The 17,412-nt window shown below is 42.4% G+C and overlaps 1 protein-coding gene across 5 annotated transcripts in view; it reads left to right on the top strand.

The window, feature by feature from the left end:
• Nucleotides 1-17,412, top strand: part of GALNT7 (polypeptide N-acetylgalactosaminyltransferase 7) — a 116,770-nt gene that overhangs the window by 80,820 nt on the left and 18,538 nt on the right. For all 5 annotated transcript variants that reach the window (XM_082625158.1, XM_082625156.1, XM_082625157.1 and 2 more), the window contains exons 3-4: nucleotides 12,872-13,038; nucleotides 17,176-17,306. In XM_082625158.1, coding sequence (XP_082481284.1) covers nucleotides 12,872-13,038; nucleotides 17,176-17,306 — 298 coding nt within the window. The remainder of the gene's footprint in view (nucleotides 1-12,871; nucleotides 13,039-17,175; nucleotides 17,307-17,412) is intronic.

Genomic DNA, 17,412 nt, shown 5'->3' with positions numbered 1-17,412 from the left:
TCTACCAGTGTAACAGGGTGATGGGATTCGATGGCATAATTAACCAGCTGGTATCAGGAGGGAAAAATGGCAGCAGTGAAACACAGGCACCTGCAGTCTAATTTGCAAATCTGTCCAATATCCTACTATTGAATCAAAATGCAAATGGGTATAAATAGTGATGTTTTTATAAAATGTGCCCCCCGCTGCTTAGAAAAGATGCAGTGGGGCAAAGCGCCCACTGGGTGAATGCTGTGGGAAACGGGGAACTCCAGGTCTGGGAAGCCTTCATGGGATGGTTTTATTTTTATTTATTTATTTTTTTTGCGGTACGCGGGCCTCTCACTGTTGTGGCCTCTCCCGTTGCGGAGCACAGGCTCCGGACGCGCAGGCTCAGCGGCCATGGCTCACGGGCCCAGCCGCTCCGCGGCATGTGGGATCCTCCCGGACCGGGGCACGAACCCGTGTCCCCTGCATCAGCAGGCGGACTCTCAACCACTTCCCAGGGAAGCCCATGGGATGGTTTTAGTTAGAAAAGAGGTACCAGGACAGACCTCTTGCCCGGGGGTTAGATGCTTGTGAAGCTTTCGAAGCTACCAGGTGATGTTCTGTTCACTTGTAGTTGTCTTAAGTAGCAATTTTATTCCTAAATATTCTGAAAGAGGGAAGTATATATATTGAATAGAAAACTTAGAAGAAGAAAATAAAAATCACCTCGCAGCCAGGCAGGAGTTTTTACACAGATGCGCCGTGCAGGGAGGACCGCCTTCCTTCCCCGGTCCCCTGCTTGCTGTGACATTGCTGTGATGACCGAGCTACTGGCTTGGTCTTTGTGCCGCACGAGGATTATTCAGCAGGACGGATCCCCGTGGACCAGCCAGAACAAAGGATTAGTAACCCTTTCCTCGTGCCCGGTGGTGTTTCCTTGATTCTCACCGTCCAACCCACCCCTGGTCCCCGCTGCGCTGTCAGCTGCCACCCCACACAGATCAGATTCGTGTTGCTGTTTTCCTTTTTTCTTTCTTTTTTGGTAATCGTCTCCCTTGTGTGTGGCCCATCTGTACACCTATTAGAAACCCAGGGCCTCTGAGGAGAAAAGTTAACAAATTGATGAGTCACCTCACTTGTGATCTCACAGCTGTTCGGTCCTTGAGTTCCTTTGCCAGAGTTTAATGAACTACAAGTGTTTTCCAAAGTGGTGGTTTGAGATTTCCTGGCATCTGTCTGCCTTCTTCAGGGTGAGAATGAACATTCCCTGTCACTGACTTACCTTTACAATAACATCCCATCTCTGAGCATAACCCTTTTGATAACTAACTTCAGCTTACTTTTGGCGATTCATTAAGTTCTGGAGGATTTGATTTTCCGGAAAATTACAGTGAAGCAAAGATGTAAGAGAGAAGATACTTCAATTAATATAGGAAAAGAAGGAGACTACTTTAATGATTTCTAGAAACAGTATTACCCACTTCCTCTTCCACAATATTTATTAAACATCACATATGTATCAATTATACTACATGCTAAACCGGCAACATGTCTTTTTCATACCTTTATGAAGGTAAATCGCTCAACATACTGCATATATTCTTATAGCCCCAGAAATTGCTAGTTCTGCTAACTGTTGTACATTATGTACTCTTTTCCACATCTGTATTCAGAGTTTTATAGTTGAGTCTTCAAAAAATGACCTAGTGTATTTATATCCTCATTTTGCTGTAGGAACATTAGTATCAGCCAGTGTTTAAGACCTTCCATAAATAAATGTTCTTTGGCCTATATTGATAACTCCTTTAATACCTAACAGTTCTCTGGTGGGGAAATTATTTGCTCAGTCCAGCCTAAAGTCACCATGCTGCCCTGTAAGTTTACATCTTTTTTTCCATCATTAACAGGGTCAGAATCTGCCTTTGGAAATATGGGTCCTGCACGTGGTCAGTGTGACTTCCCTTGTTGAAATCAGAGCACATGGAGAAGGCATGTAATCACTCACTGAGGGATGAAACACGGAATAGGAGATGATTCAGTAAACATTTTTTTCCACATCTTTATTGGAGTATAATTGCTTCACAATACTGTGTTAGTTTCTGTTGTACAACAAAGTGAATCAGCCATGTGCATACATATGTCCCCATATCCCCTCCCTCTTGAGTTTCCCTCCCACCCTCCCTATCCCTCCCCTCTGGGTGGTCACAAAGCACTGAGCTGATCTCCCTGTGCTATGCAGCTGCTTCCCACTGGCCACCTATTTTACATTTGGTAGTGTATATATGTCCACGCCACTCTCTCACTTCATCCCAGCTTCCCCTTCCCCGCCCCGTGTCCTCAAGTCCATTCTCTATGTCTGCATCTTAATTCCTGTCCTGCCCCTTGGTTCATGAGTACTGCTTTTTTAGATTCCGTATATATGCATTAGCATATGGTATTTGTTTTTCTCTTTCTGACTTACTTCGCTCTGTATGACAGATTCTAGGTCCATCCACCTCACTACAAATACTCAGTAAACATTTTAAGGAATGTTTGCAAAGTGTGATCTTCAAGTCAGCGTTGAACTTAAATTCCCAACTTGGTCTCCGCACAACTGTTACACTGACGTGTGTTCTGGTGCAGCAGTGCCGTTGGTCTCCACTGACAGCCTCCAGGAAGACAGCCCAGGGAGGCTCATCACTGCGTTGACCATAACGAGGCCCCCTGGAAAACAAACCCCAGCTGGTCTTCACGCCAAGAATATCGCACTCTTTCCGAACAACTGGTTTGTTAAACACAGTCCTGACCAGGTTTCCCTGCTAGAAAATTCAAGCCAAACTGTGGCTCATCCATTCAAAGTATGGGGTGGGGGTGGGGTGCGAGGCCACCTTGCTGCCCAGCTCAGGGGGTGCCGCCTGAGTGTCTTCTCTGTGAATGGTGCCCCAGGACTGTGCACACAGGACCCCTTGGCCCTCGCATATGCACTTTTAAAATCTTGTTTTTGCTTCCTCTTTTTTCTTCTCATTCTTTCTTTATCCATCTTTTCCCCCTCCTGTTATAGAGTTTTGTAATATTGTTGTATTCTGTGTGTCTTTATAAGCTGCTTGAAGTCCTTTGTGGAATAAGGTGCAGCATAAATTAACGTCAGAAAGAGAAAAACAAATACCGTATGCCAACGCATATATATGGAATCTAAAAAAAACAATGGTACTGACGAACCTAGTTGCAGGGCAGGAATGAAGACATAGACATAGAGAATGGACGTGAGGACATGGGGTGGGAGCGCAAAGCCGGGGCAAAGTGAGAGAGTGGCATGGACATATATATACTACCAAACGTAAAATAGATATCTAGTGGGAAGCAGCCGCATAGCACAGGGAGATCAGCTCGGTGCTTTGTGACCCCCTAGAGGGGTGGGATAGGGAGGGTGGGAGGGAGATGCAAGAGGGAGGGGATATGGGGACATGTGTATGCATATGGCTGATTCACTTTGTTGTGCAACAGAAACAGGGTATTGTGAAGCAGTTATACTCCAATATGAAGTTCCATTAAAAAATAAAATAAAGTTACAGATGCAAACCTGCATGGGTTCATGCCCCTACGTCATTTACATCCATGCCAAAGCACCCAGACCCTTACTGCTGGTAGCCGTGGTTGTCTCAGCTTAGATATATTGGTGTTTAAGCTGGTGCTTCTGTAAAACCAGAATATGGCATGAAAGCTCGTGTGTGAAATGAGAGTCCAGTATAGCTAGAAGCATATGGCTTCTACTGTGAAATATCCTTTCTCTTTTCCCAGGGAGTTTTGGAGAAATGTACAAGAACATATGTCCAGTGCTAGGATTCCCTGCCAGATTTTTTCCCTAAATTGTGGTTTGACATTTCAGATCATTAAGTGGACACATCTGTCCGAGTATGTTTTCCTTTTTTTAAAAAAAAAAAAGATCATTTGAAGACAGCCACCCAGCAACAGAGTCAGCATTCTTAGTTTGCCCTGATGCAGATGGCATTCTCAGCCCTGGAATCAGGCACAGGTCACTCCACAGAGCTGAGCGCAGCCGTCTGTTCATGGCTGTATGTCCCCTGGGTGTTGAGCAAAAACAAGGAATTCATTTTCCTGTTTGTTTTTAAGTATATATTGGTGAGTAATTCTTGGTAAATCTGTGGTTTAGGGGAAAGAATCTTAAAGGCTTCCTTGCTAAATCTTGCCTCTGTCACTAGCTGTGACTTGGAGCAAATCACGTGGTCTGGCGGGGCCCCCACAGGACTATTCAGGTATGATCGTGTAGGTACCGTACAAGCTAGTAGAACTGCACTTCCTCAGCCTGGGATGAAACGGGATCACAGTAACTAATACGAAAAATACCACTTATTTGGCTCAAGCATTATCCACTGTGCTAGAACTTTAGGTCCCTCAAATTCTTCCCAGCCAGCTCTGGAGTCAGCTGTTGAACACCCTGGGAACGAATCTTCCCGGACTCCTCCATGCAGGGGGCTTCCTGTTGCTGCCTACCAGCCAGTGCTTCCCAAACTCTTGGCCCGAGGTCCCTGGTGCCACTCTCGTCCCCACCACAGGGACAGAGTCTCCCCGTGGAGCCACTGTGGCACCTGCCACCTGTCAAGGACCCATCTTCGTGGAGAGCATGCCCTTCACACTGGCTTGGCTCGTCAGGACACTAAATAAGCCAGAGCATCGGTGGGGCGGCAGAGATGGAGCTGTTCTCGAAGCTGCCCTCCAAGGTTCCCGCCCCAGGGTTTTTGTACACGATCCACGGTTGCTGCAGAGGCCAACAACCATGTAACCTTAGGAAGCCGCTGGCTGTTTGGAGCTGTGAATTCCAACTGCGCTGTGACTGTCTGATGGTCACTGACAGCTGACCTGTCATGGGTGAGGACTGGACGGCTGTCCCCCACTACTTGCGGGGATGCCAGGAAACTGCCTACCAGAGGAGGCTGGGGAAATGGAAATAGGACAGATACAAGCTTTTCAGAGAGCCCGGGGCCACAGGAGGCCACCAGCCATCTGGGCAGATAACGGTCCTGCTGCTTGTCCTGTGAAATACATAAAGCAGTGGTTTTTGTAGCTTCCTGCCTTAGGAATCAGCCATGATGAGCTAGAGAATTTCTGGTCCAAGTCATTCTGCTCTGCTAAGGATTTCCCCTTTTTCTCCAACACATTGGTCACTTGGACATGAAATAAGCCTGAGCCCCTCAACTCTCTGCCCCAGAAGATGAAGTTGAGATGCAGCTACCCGGTTGGAACCAGGGCGCTTGCTTAAACGCTTGCACACGTGGCCAGCATGTGGTTTTTAGTTTAGATTGAGCTGATTAGGAGTGTGGACCTGATAGAGATTACAGGCGTGATGAGCTAAAGCCACCCATCGTCCCTGCCTTCATACCGTTCTGGTTTCTTGCCTCCCAATTGTGGCACCACATGGACCATGCCAGAGCAAGCATGGCAGACACCGTGCTTCCTCAGTTACTGAGTTTCATCCTGAAAAACTTTTGCATAACCAACCATTAATACTGTGTTCATTGATTTTGACTTTCAACCCCAATGGAGCACCAGTTAAAGATTTATTATTCTCCTTTTCATTAATATTTAATTCATTAATGAAGAAAATGTGTGGTATTCTATGATATAGTACAACATTGTGAAGAGGAGTATTCCTAGAAAATTTTTTGAAATCAAATCAACCAATATGTACTGAATATTAACATAATATATGAAAACACTGTTCCAGCTATGAGCAGAACTTGTGGTGATTAGCTGACATTTTCATCTTGGAGGAAGAATGGGTTCTGTTAGTACAGACTTAATTTTGACCTTCAAGGGAAGACTGACTGATAAGAAGGATTGATAAGAACATTGGGGAAAAATAACTAGACCAGGGCTTCCCTGGTGGCGTAGTGGTTGGGAGTCCACCTGCCAATGCAGGGGACACGGGTTCGTGCCCCGGTCCAGGAAGATCCCACATGCCGCGGAGCGGCTGGGCCCGTGAGCCACGGCCGCTGAGCCTGCGCGTCCGGAGCCTGTGCTCCGCAACGGGAGAGGCCACGACAGTGAGAGGCCCGCGTACCGAAAAAAAAAAAAAAAAAAAAAAAAAAAAAAAAAAAATAGAGCATCCTAGAGTTTCTAATAATCAAGGAAAGGGATACAAGCTCTTCAAGGCATAGCGGTAGAGTTTTGAGAAAATGATTAAATACAGAATAATTTTTCATGCTTCAATTTTATGTGCCCAGTCAAAAGAAAGAATATATTATCAAGAAGGGAATAGTCTACCTGGGGGTGACAACAGGGGACCCAGAGAAGAGACGTGGTCATTGTACCCACAGCTGTCCATGGGAGAGGTGGCCTGAGTCTGAATTTAGTCTGTTCAGCAATCTCTATTGTGGAAGAGCGTGCATGGAGCTTTCAAAACCAGCAAGATGATCAGATCTCAGGCTTGCCAAGCAGCCTTCCAACTGTAACCAGTTTTTCATAGTCTGCTGAATTAGATATTATTTACTGATAAAGCTTAAATACATAAAGGCTTTATATTCAAACTAAAGATGTTAGAAAACCTAGCTGGTACAGAGAAGATGGAAGGAAATTGTTCATAGGCATGTCATTTTCGGTTATGAAATCTATTTTTGACTTTTTTAAGTTATAGAAAAGTCACTATGAAAATTCGTCATTCCTGTCTTCTGATACAAGCACCTGGCACCACATAGGTGCCATGGAAATATTGTGTAAAAATTACTTTTAAGAAAAACTCTGCAGGATAAACAAGGTCCTACTGTATAGCACAGGGAACCATAGTCAATATCCTGTGATAAACCGTAATGGAAAAGAATATGAAAAAGAATGTATAACTGAATCACTTTGCTGTACACCTGAAACTAACACAACATTGTAAACCAGCTGTAAGTACGTGCGGCCAGAGAGTTCTGCAACAACTAGCGCGGAGCGCGATGCCCTTGGTGCTGAGGGTCTTCAAGCTCTCTTGGAAAATGAAGTGCCAGAAAGGAGAAACCACTCGAAAGTCTGTAACAGAACCCATCCATTTCAAGGTGGCATCGTGTTTCTGTTGGCCCTCCTTCTTCTTGAAGCTTATTCCAGATTTTATGCCCGTAAAGTGAGAGAAATGCTGCAGAATGGGGGTCTGACCTCAACACGGGGTGCTTCTCTCAGGACTGAGTCTTCTGGTCCAGGCTCTGCACTGTCACCGGCACTTGCCTGCGCGCTCTCCTGGTGGCCTCCTCTCCCAGCGCAAGTGCCCGCCTGCAGCGCACGTCGCCCTCCGGCTGCTCCCGTGCCCCAGGGGCGACAGGAGGGTGGCGCCCTCGAGGTGTTGGCGGCAGTTTGGCCGGTACCCGCCATCTCTGCCCCCCACTGCTGGCTCCCAGGTGTACTGACCTTGCTCACCTGCTGCACCCCAGCCTGTGGGCCCCTCCCCACGCCTGCCCCCGCTGTGGGCGCTCATCTCCCCTCCGGCTCTCATGGGCATCCTCTGGGCCCTCAGGCCAGGCTCCGGCTTCAGCCGTCCACCCCGTCGCTTCCCTGCACGTCGCCTTACTCCTTACGTGATGGCTCCTGGCAGCCCTGGTTCTTAACTCTGTTGCTGACAGCAGGTGGAAACGTCTGTGCTCTCGGGCTCCATGGAGAGCCAAGGAGACTGCACAGAAGAGGTGGGAAGGGACTGCTTCGCTCCCCCTGCCCGCATGCCCACAGCATCATGTCTACCCCACGCTGCAGCCTCCCCATGGGCCTCTCCCCTAAAGTTCAGAAAGGGAGGCCGGGCTTGAGCCCCTCCTCCCATCTGCTTTTATTCTGGTCTGTCGACTCTCTGCTCTATTTTGGTCTTCTTCCAGATTGTCCCCCTCTGCTGCTAGAAGAGCATCTGTCTCCACCTGCCATACGGGCTCACTGATTCTCGACAGTACCTCAAAAGAGTTGGACTGCGGGGTGGAGAGTGGACACTACGCAGGGCAAAAAACACATCTAGAGGCATTTCAAAAATACCCTTAGAGCAATTCAGTAATATTTATCGAGCAACTGCTCTGTGTTAGGTGGTGGTGAGCAAAGCAGATGAGGTTCCCGTCCTTAATGAGCTTACAGCCTTGAGCCTTTTGTGGGAAGGATTCCAGGCAAGGGCGGGTGTAGAGATTTATGCATAAGGATGATCGTTGTCACAGTGTAGAGCCAATGGAAATGTCCATAAGGAAAAGGTCACGTGAATTATGGAACAGCCAGGAGTTCCCTGGTGGCCTAGTGGTTAGGATTCTGGGCTTTCACTGCCAAGGCCCAGGTTCAGTCCCTGGTTGGGGAACTGAGATCCCACAAGCCACGTGGTGCAGCCAAAAACATTTATTAATTTAAAAAAATTATGGAACAGCCATACTTCGCAATGTTGTACAATAGCTACAAAGAATTAGATAACAGGATAAAGCTATACATACTCACATGAAAGGAGAATCTATACATACTCATCTGAATATATCTGTACATACCTACAGACATTTATATGTCTGCATGAGCATAAAATGTCTAAACACAACAACTAGTGACAGTGATTTCCTCTAGGAGGTGAGATTTGTTGGGGAGAGGGAAGGGGGCAGGTTTTACCTTTACTTTGTACACTTCTATATTGTTTGGATCTTGTACAACAAAGTGTGTGTTGCTTTTGTAATTTTTTTCAATTTTATTTAAAAAAATTTTTTATACAAAATTTAAAGGTAACTTCATTTGCGGTAATTACAAAATATTGGCTATATTCCCCATGTTGTACAATACATCCTTGAGCCTGTTTACCTTATACCCAACAATTTGTACCTCCCTGCCCCCAGTATTGCCCCTCACCTGCACTGGTACCCACTAGTTTGTTCTCTATATCTATGAGTCGTCTTCTTTTTGTTATATACACATAGTTTGTTGTATTTTGTGGATTCCACATATAAGTCATATCATATGGTATCTGTCTTTCTCTGACTTATTTCACTTAGCATAATGCCTTCCAAGTCCATCCATGTTGCTGCAAATGGCAAAATTTCATTCTTTTTTATGGCTCAGTAGTATTCCATTGTATGTATGTATGTGTATGTATATGTGTGTGTGTTTGTGTGTGTGTGTGTATATATATATATATATATATACTGCTGCTTCTTTAACCATTCACCTGTTGATGGACACTTAGGTTTCTTCCATGTGTTGGGAATTGTAAGTAATGCTGCTATGAACATAGGGGTGCATGTATCTTTTCAAATTAGTGTTTTTGGTTTTTTCAGATATATACCCAGGAGTGGAATTGCTGGGTTGTATGGTAGTTCTATTTTCAGTTTTTTGAGATATCTCCATACTGTTTTCCACAGTGGCTGCACCAATTTACATTCCCACCAACAGTGTACAGGGGTTCCCTTTTCTCCACATCCTTGCCAACATTTGTTATTTATGTTCTTTTTGATGATAGCCATCCTGACAGGTGTGAGGTAATATCTCATCATGGTTTTGATTTGCATTTCTCTCATGATTAGTGATGTTGAGCATCTTTTCATGTGCCTGTTGGCCATCGGCATTTCCTCTTTGGAAGAATGTCTCTATTCAGTTCTTCTGCCCATGTTTTAATTGGGTTGTTTCTTTTTCTTGATGTTGAGTTATATGAACTGTTTATATATGTTGGATATTAACCCCTTCTCAGTCATATCATTTGCAAATATTTTCTCTCATTCAGTAGGTTGTCTTTTCATTTTGTCAATGGTTTCCTTTGCTGTGCAAAAGCTTTTAAGTTTAATTAGGTCTCAGTTGTTTATTTTTGCTTTTATTTCCCTTACTTTAAGAGATGGACTCGAAAAAAAATATTGCTTTTGTTTGGTAATTTTTAAGACGAAGAAAATAGGAAAAATATATGCCAAGAGTCGTCGTTACTGGCACATAACCTAGTTTACATCTTTGGAGTTATTTCCAAACCGTACAGAGGTGAGGGAAGATGGAGAAATTGGGAACACACTCTTTTCCAGCTCTTGTCCCCTTGTCCTGTAGGAATGCAAGGTAGCACGTCCAGACCTTCCAACGGACGGTCTGCCCAAGCAGTCCCTGGGACAGGAAGGTGTGCGCTGTGGGCCCCCTCTCATCTTCACTTCCCCCTTCCTCCCCTCCTTCATTGCCTCTGTTTCCAACTCCTTGCACTCTCCCGTTCAAAGTCCTCGTCTGGCTCATTTCCCCAAGCTGTCATCTTTTGCCTTAGAAATCAGCAAGTTCCAAATCTCCTTCCATGACTTAAATATTTTCACCGATTCTGGTGTCTGTTGTAAATCAAAATCTGTGTCTTTCCCATCTCGTTCTGCTTCTTTAGACCCAGTGGTTAGACTCAGGGAAGAAAATTATTGCCTGAATCTCCATCAGAGCATTTGCTTGTTTTTGCAGTTTCGGGGAGGGAGACCATTGGTCCCTACCCTTCCAAACTTAGACATACCTGCCCAGGTTAGTTTCTCTCCAGAAACACTCATCATATCTTCTTTCAAAATCTGCACCCCTCCACTACTGTATTTTTTAACTTGGAACTCTGAAAGAGCATGTGGCCCCTCCCAACCTTGAAAAGCCCTCTTTGTTGCTGAAGGCTACCATGCCCCCACCCCCGTCCCCATTCCTGGGGTATCTCCAGGCCACAAAGGGCAGGGAAGAGGGGGAGGGGAGAGAGCGCCCATCACATAATAAGCTCGATGTGTGCCTTGTATTGACATTATATTCAATGTCAGTATCAGTTCTTAGACCTTAGATCAATTCTTAGCTATTCATAGATAGGTATAGCTAGTATTTTTTTCTTTTTCTTTCATTTTACTTTTAACAAGATTTCTTATAAACCCAAGATAGCCTAGGTTTATGTCCTGGCTTCATTACTTTCTAGCTGAGTGATCTTAGGCAGTCATATATCCCTGACCTCAGTCCCCTCATCTGTAAAATGGGGGCATTAATAGTACTAACCTCATAGTGACGTTGGGAGCTTAGATAAGTTAATAAAAGTAAAGCACAGAGAATAGTGCCTGACACGTAATAAGTATATCCTGGTATTTGCAGTTATACTGCAAATGCCCTTTTTTGTAACTTTTCAGTTTTTTTCATATTTTAATTCTAACTTCCAAAGATATAGATCTTCCATCTATTCATTTTTTATCTGAATCACATGCACACAATTCATTGTATGCTTTTATCTTTTCCTCCCCACTTCTTTGGTGTCAGTACTTTTAAAATCATCCTTCTGGTCTCACCCTCACCTCATGGCTCCAGGACGCCTTCCTACCCACCTGTCCTGCGGTTGAATGAGGGCCACCTGTCAAAGCACCATGGTTTCCCCACTGTCACACGCAGAGAAAGTGCAGACATTTGCCCCGGGTCTCACGGTGGGCTTCATAAGGGCAGAGGCTGTGTCTGCTCCTTGATGCTGAGCTAGTGCCTAGCTCAGAACGTAGCAGGTACTTACTACTCCTTTAACAAGAAAATGCAGGTGTAAGAAATAAGATTTAATGGATTCCAGACTCAGTCTGTATTTCTATAAAAACAACCTTGAAGAACACAGACAATTGAGAACTACGTTGAAAGGGAAATAAACACCCGGAGAAAACATTGTTTGCATCTCTACTGGACCAGGTCCTATTTTAGATAATGGTGGTATAGGTTATCGAGCTGATAATGTTAATTGCTGCTTTTATGGTTTTAAATTTAATCTTGGGAACAAGCTTTTTTACTCCTCCATGAAAAGCTTTGGGATTAAAAAAAAAAAATCTTTCCCTTCCACTTACCAAGGAGAAGCTAATAGGCACCAGATGCTAGTCCTGAATGCTAACTCCTGCAGAAAGAACGTGGGTCTCAGATTCTCATTCGTCTGTCGTGTTCTTACTGTCTTGTTCTTCTCCCTTAACCAAACAGAAAAAAGTGGGTGTGTGTGTGTACATACACACATATATGTGTAGACACATATGCTTGTATAGGCATAATATACACACAACTGTACCTCGGTATCTACCGGGAGATAGGTTCCAGGACCCCTTCGGATACCAAAATCCATCCGTGGATACTCAAGTCCCTTATATAAAATGGCATGGTATTTACATATAACCTATACACACCACCCTCCTGTATACTTTCAATCGATTATTTATAATACCTAATACAAGGTAAGCACTATGTAAATAGTTGCCATGGAAAATTCAAATTTTGCTTTTTGGAACTTTCTGGAATTTTTTTCCAATATTTTTGATCCACAGTTGGTTGAATCTTAAGATGCAGAACCAGCAGATACGGAGGGCCGACTGTGTCGGGGGCAGGTGGGTTCTTTCCAACTAGAAAAAGGTTTCTGGCAACTTGATTCCTGCTGCAGTTATTTGAAGTAATTTTGCATAAAACAGTTAAAGACCCTTCTTTAGTCAATCTAATAACTCTAAACACTATTAGAACTCTGTTTATTCAGTTAATTTTGGAATGTCTCTTGTATGCTGCACTTCAGCCCATTTCATGTTTTTCTGAATGTTTTAGCCATATTAGAACAGGACAGTTTTCAAACACAGTTATACAGTGGTTTATTCACAACAAGTGAAATAAATCCCTTGCACCAGAAGCTCAAGTTTTAAAGCAGAAAATAAACTGAGGTTGAAGTCATGGAAAACAAACCTTAATACCATCCCCAGCTGAGAAGCATAAATTCACAAATTAGTTCTCTTTGTCGCAGTAAGTGCTGGTTGGTGAAGAAGTAGCTTGAACATGAGTAACTTCGTCTCATACAAGCTTCTCTCTTCTACCTTGGGTTTCTGTTAAAATATAAAATGTATTTCATTCACTTACCTTAGTTAAGTCAGTAATATTTAATCCCATCAGAAGACGTAGTCATAGTAAGTTTGGAACCAAACGTTGCAGATTACCTCTGAATAAATATGATGAAATGTTCCTTTTGTAGATGCAAGTATTGGCATTATGATGAAAACCTGCTCACGGCCAGCATCATCATCGTCTTCCATAATGAAGGGTGGTCCACCCTCATGAGAACAGTTCACAGCGTAATTAAAAGGACTCCAAGGAAATACTTAGCAGAAATCGTGTTAATTGACGATTTCAGTAACAAAGGTAATGGCTATGGAATCGACATTTTGTCTGTAAAATAACTATAAGCAGTTGCAAAAAGGTGATCTCAAAATAGTCTTCCAAAATTAATAATTAGCATCTATTGATAGCATCTATTACCAACAAGGTGGCGCTGTGCTAAGCATTGTATGTGAATTCTTTTGTTTAGTTCTGACAGCGAGCATTGTGATACATATTGTTCATCTTCATTTTGCACTTGAGGCTCATAGATGTTGAGTAACTTGCCAGCAGTGACAGAGATAGTAATTAACAGCTGCATCCAAATCTATAGGCTCACAAGTCTGTGTATTTAACCACGGTCTTATACTATACCAATTCTTTGGGCATTGGGTTTTATAAAAATTTAATCATAGAGGCAATTTATTGAATGACTGAAAAAATGCAATGGCATATATATTGTAATGCCACCCAAAGCTCCATCCAAATCTATATACTGACACCTCTATACCTGTTTAACAGCTTGTATTTTGCATTTCAGTGTATTTTGAATTTGACCAGAAACCATGGACTATTTTTATTTATAAAAGAAAGTACCTACTAAAGGTTATTTTGTTCTAGATTTGATTTAAGATATTGAATAGAAGGAAATTGTGTTTTATTTTTTACTCTCGTTATGGAGCAAGCTCTAACACATTTAGGGAGACGTTGGTTAGTCTTGGTTCAACTTGGCTAGAGAGAGGTGGAGCAGTGATTTTCCAGATAAGTGGGGTTTTTTAAGTTAAAATTATTTTCTTCAAATAGATCCATTATTGTAAGCTGAATATATCTTCTTAATGATGTAAATATCAAAAGATAGATAATGCTATAGCTCAGACCCCAAAGCAGCATGTAATTATGCTGCTAAAACCCAAGTCTGGGCAGTTATTTATTCTTCTTTGCTTGTCATAAAACTGAGTTGAAACCTTTGAAAACTGACCAAAGAGCACAGACAACTCAATAACAACAGGATATCTGCTTTTTGGCAAATGAGTTTTACAGAGAGTTTTTGTGTGTAAGTAGTGATACCACTGGATATAATGTTGGAAAAGAAGTCAGAACATGGGCAGCATGAAAATACCATTCAGAAGGGCTTTACAAAAGCTTCCTCCAAAACTTAATTTAGAACTCTTGCAGTCTGGATAAACCTCTGCTGTTTTTGCAAGGACACAACCAGAATCTTGATCTTGTATACATATATTAGCATGGAGAGAAACAGAAATATGACCTACCACTTTCTTCAACTAATCATTTTTAATTACAGCAGGGAATGTATAACTTCAAATTTTCAGTCATCAAATGCCTTTAGCTTAGACATCTTGGTTGCAATTTTCTACAACGGGATCATGTTCATTAAGAATACTATTCCTGTCTCAAATAACTATTTGAAAATATGTTTTTAAGTGATATTGTTGGTGCCAACAATGTTTTAGATTTAGCAAAACTTAAGTCTACAAAAACAACTTGGAGAAATCCCATGTCTATGACTGTACTGATTTTAAGAACCACTATGTTATTAATACAAGTTAAAAAGCTCAGAATAGTCTTAAAAAAAAAAAAGTGAAGATACACCAAAAGGTGTTTCCCACTCTAAAATCTTGCTTTCTTGCTTGGCCCGAGGAAAGAACAAAATTGGGGGCTTAAGTTTTTTGTCCAGTTTACTTTAATTTTTTTGTGATCAGTGCTTCTGTTGTTACAAATCTCTAACAGCCTCTTGTAACACATTTTAAAAGCAATTACATATAGGGTCTGCTTAGCTTACAGCGTGGGGAGGGTTGCTGATTGGGGCTACTCTTGGACAGAAGTACAGAAGGTCTTTAATTACTCTTCCCAATTTCAAAACACCCTTGAACATCTGTCAGTCCTATCCTCAGTAAAACTATACAGCATTTGGTAAATCTGACTTAGGTGAAAACTTGGATTGCTTTCTTTCCCCAATATATTCAGTAATTAAAACTCTGAGTTACAATTTTTCTTTTAAAGACAAAATACTTAACTAATTTATATGAAACCTCACAAAAGAGCTGGCTGCTCAGAACCCTCGGGTTTCTGGAAGTTACAGTGTCCTCAAAACGTAAGGGTCTGGGGCCTTTGAACAGAGAACACTCCTCTCCACCTGTGCACTGGGCAAAGGGCTACACAAACCACGTGTCCTCGCAGCACTCAGGGAAGGAAGCTGCAGGAGCACTTCCGCTCACAAGTGCACATCATTTCCGCCTGCTTCTCATTGGCCACAGCAAGTCAGGTGGCCCAGCGTGCAGTCCGGGCTGGGGCTGAGGAGGATTGATCATCTCCCAGCAGGGGTCGTGCTTCTTCGGGGCACTGATCTGTCCACTGTAGTGAGACCCAAGGGCAGCCAAAGTCATCTTAACTAGAATCTAAATTTAAAGAGCACACCATCAACTCGTTTCTGGCTGTAACAATTTATTTTCAATATATTTAGATCACATATCCAAAAAAGTACCTAATGCAAGTCAGAAGGGGCTTTAGAAAAAAAAAAACAACTTAGGACTGTACAGAACTAAAAAAAATAGGAAGGTAAGAGCTTTTTTAAAAACAACAACAACAAAAAAAAAAACCTTATTTTGAAGGGAAAATTACCAAGACTCTCTGGGGAAACATTGTAATTCAGCATGAGAATTTTATTTATAATTCTCATTAAAGCTGGACACCAAAGTAGAGAATGGAAAATTTTTTCTTCTCAATTTTGAATACCCATGTGTGGGTATCTTTCTAATTATAAGCTCCTTAAAAACGAGTAAAGGATTAAGTGTACAGCCTGATTTGCCCATTTAACCACTGGCTCTTCACTAAATACAGCTGTTTTGGGGGTTGTTTTTGTATTCATGGGCCAAAATTTTAAACAACTTAAAAATAGTTTTTGTGTCTTCAAGAAACATCTTTAAGGATCCAGGAATTAGTTGTGGCTGTGATGAGTCAGTTTCATTGGCTCATACTGATACAAACAAAAACTGTTCTCGGGCAACTAGGAAGCCAAGATGGAAAGTTTGGCAAATGTATCTTGTTTTTATAACACAAATTTTCTCTACCAAACTGCAAACATATGTGTGTGTGTGTGTGTGTGTGTGTGTGTGTGTGTGTACATATATACACTGTATATGTGTGGAAATTATATATGTATTTATTATATAAATATGTAAAGATTTATTTATAAATATATACGTACACACACACATATATATACATACACACACATATATATACAGACACTTGATGCTTAAAATACAGAGGAAATGGGATCTTTTATTGTTACTATCCACCTGGATGGGAACTATGTTCATCACCACACCAAGACTACTCCGTTCAACACTGATTGTAGTAGAAAGATGGCTCAGAAACAAATATTAACCTATACCCTGTGTGGATCCCGAAGGCCATGTAATGCTATTTATAGGCAGTGCATCTTCAGAAATCCTGAACCACTGCTTCTTCCAAAAGCAAAAATAACTATTGTGCCTGAAAGCTTCTAGATATGATATTAACATTTGATTTTTTTTCAGTTTTCATGTCAGTTGGCATAGTCATCATTTATTTAATGTTTAGAGAGAGGTTTGATAATTCTCAGGCTAGCTAGTTCTCCGTAGGTATATTAAGCTCAAAATTTAACTCAAGTAATACACTTCACCTTACCTCCCTATACATTTAACATTCAGTATGGTCTGTGTAAAATTACTGAGTACTCAAAGGACCTGTTGCCTATCCTCATTTCTTGAGAAAAATAATAGTTTAAGTGGGGACTTCCCTGGTGGCGCAGTGGTTAAGAATCCGCCTGCCAATGCAGGGGACATGGGTTCAAGCCCTGGTCCGGGAAGATCCCACATGCTGCGGGGCAACTAAGCCCGTGCACCACAACTACTGAGCCTGCGCTCTAGAGCCCGCGAGCCACAACTACTGAGCCCGTGCGCCACAACTACTGAAGCCCTTGCGCCTAGAGCCCGTGCTCTGCAACAAGAGAAGCCACCACAATGAAGAGTAGCCCCCGCTCAACACAACTAGAGAAAGCCCGTGCACAGCAGTGAAGACCCAACACGGCCCAAAATAAATTAATTAGTTAATTTAAAAAAATAGTTTAAGTGGTTTATTAGCCATAAATATAATGTTGACTGAATTTTTTATTCATAGAACACTTAAAAGAAAAACTGGATGACTATATTAAGCTGTGGAATGGCCTAGTCAAGGTATTTCGAAATGAGAGAAGAGAAGGTTTAATTCAGGCACGAAGTATTGGTGCCCAGAAGGCTAAACTTGGACAGGTAGGACACATTTGATATGTGTTATGTCAACATTTTGGATTTGGTAACTAAAAGATCATCTACATTTTTAAGTACCCATTTAATTTTTAATTGTTTAAAATTGAAA

This window comes from Mesoplodon mirus, assembly GCF_964341445.2.
Source record: "Mesoplodon mirus genome assembly, chromosome: 1".
NCBI classification, from domain to species: Eukaryota; Metazoa; Chordata; class Mammalia; order Artiodactyla; family Ziphiidae; genus Mesoplodon; species Mesoplodon mirus.
This window is presented reverse-complemented; position numbering and strand designations above follow the sequence as displayed.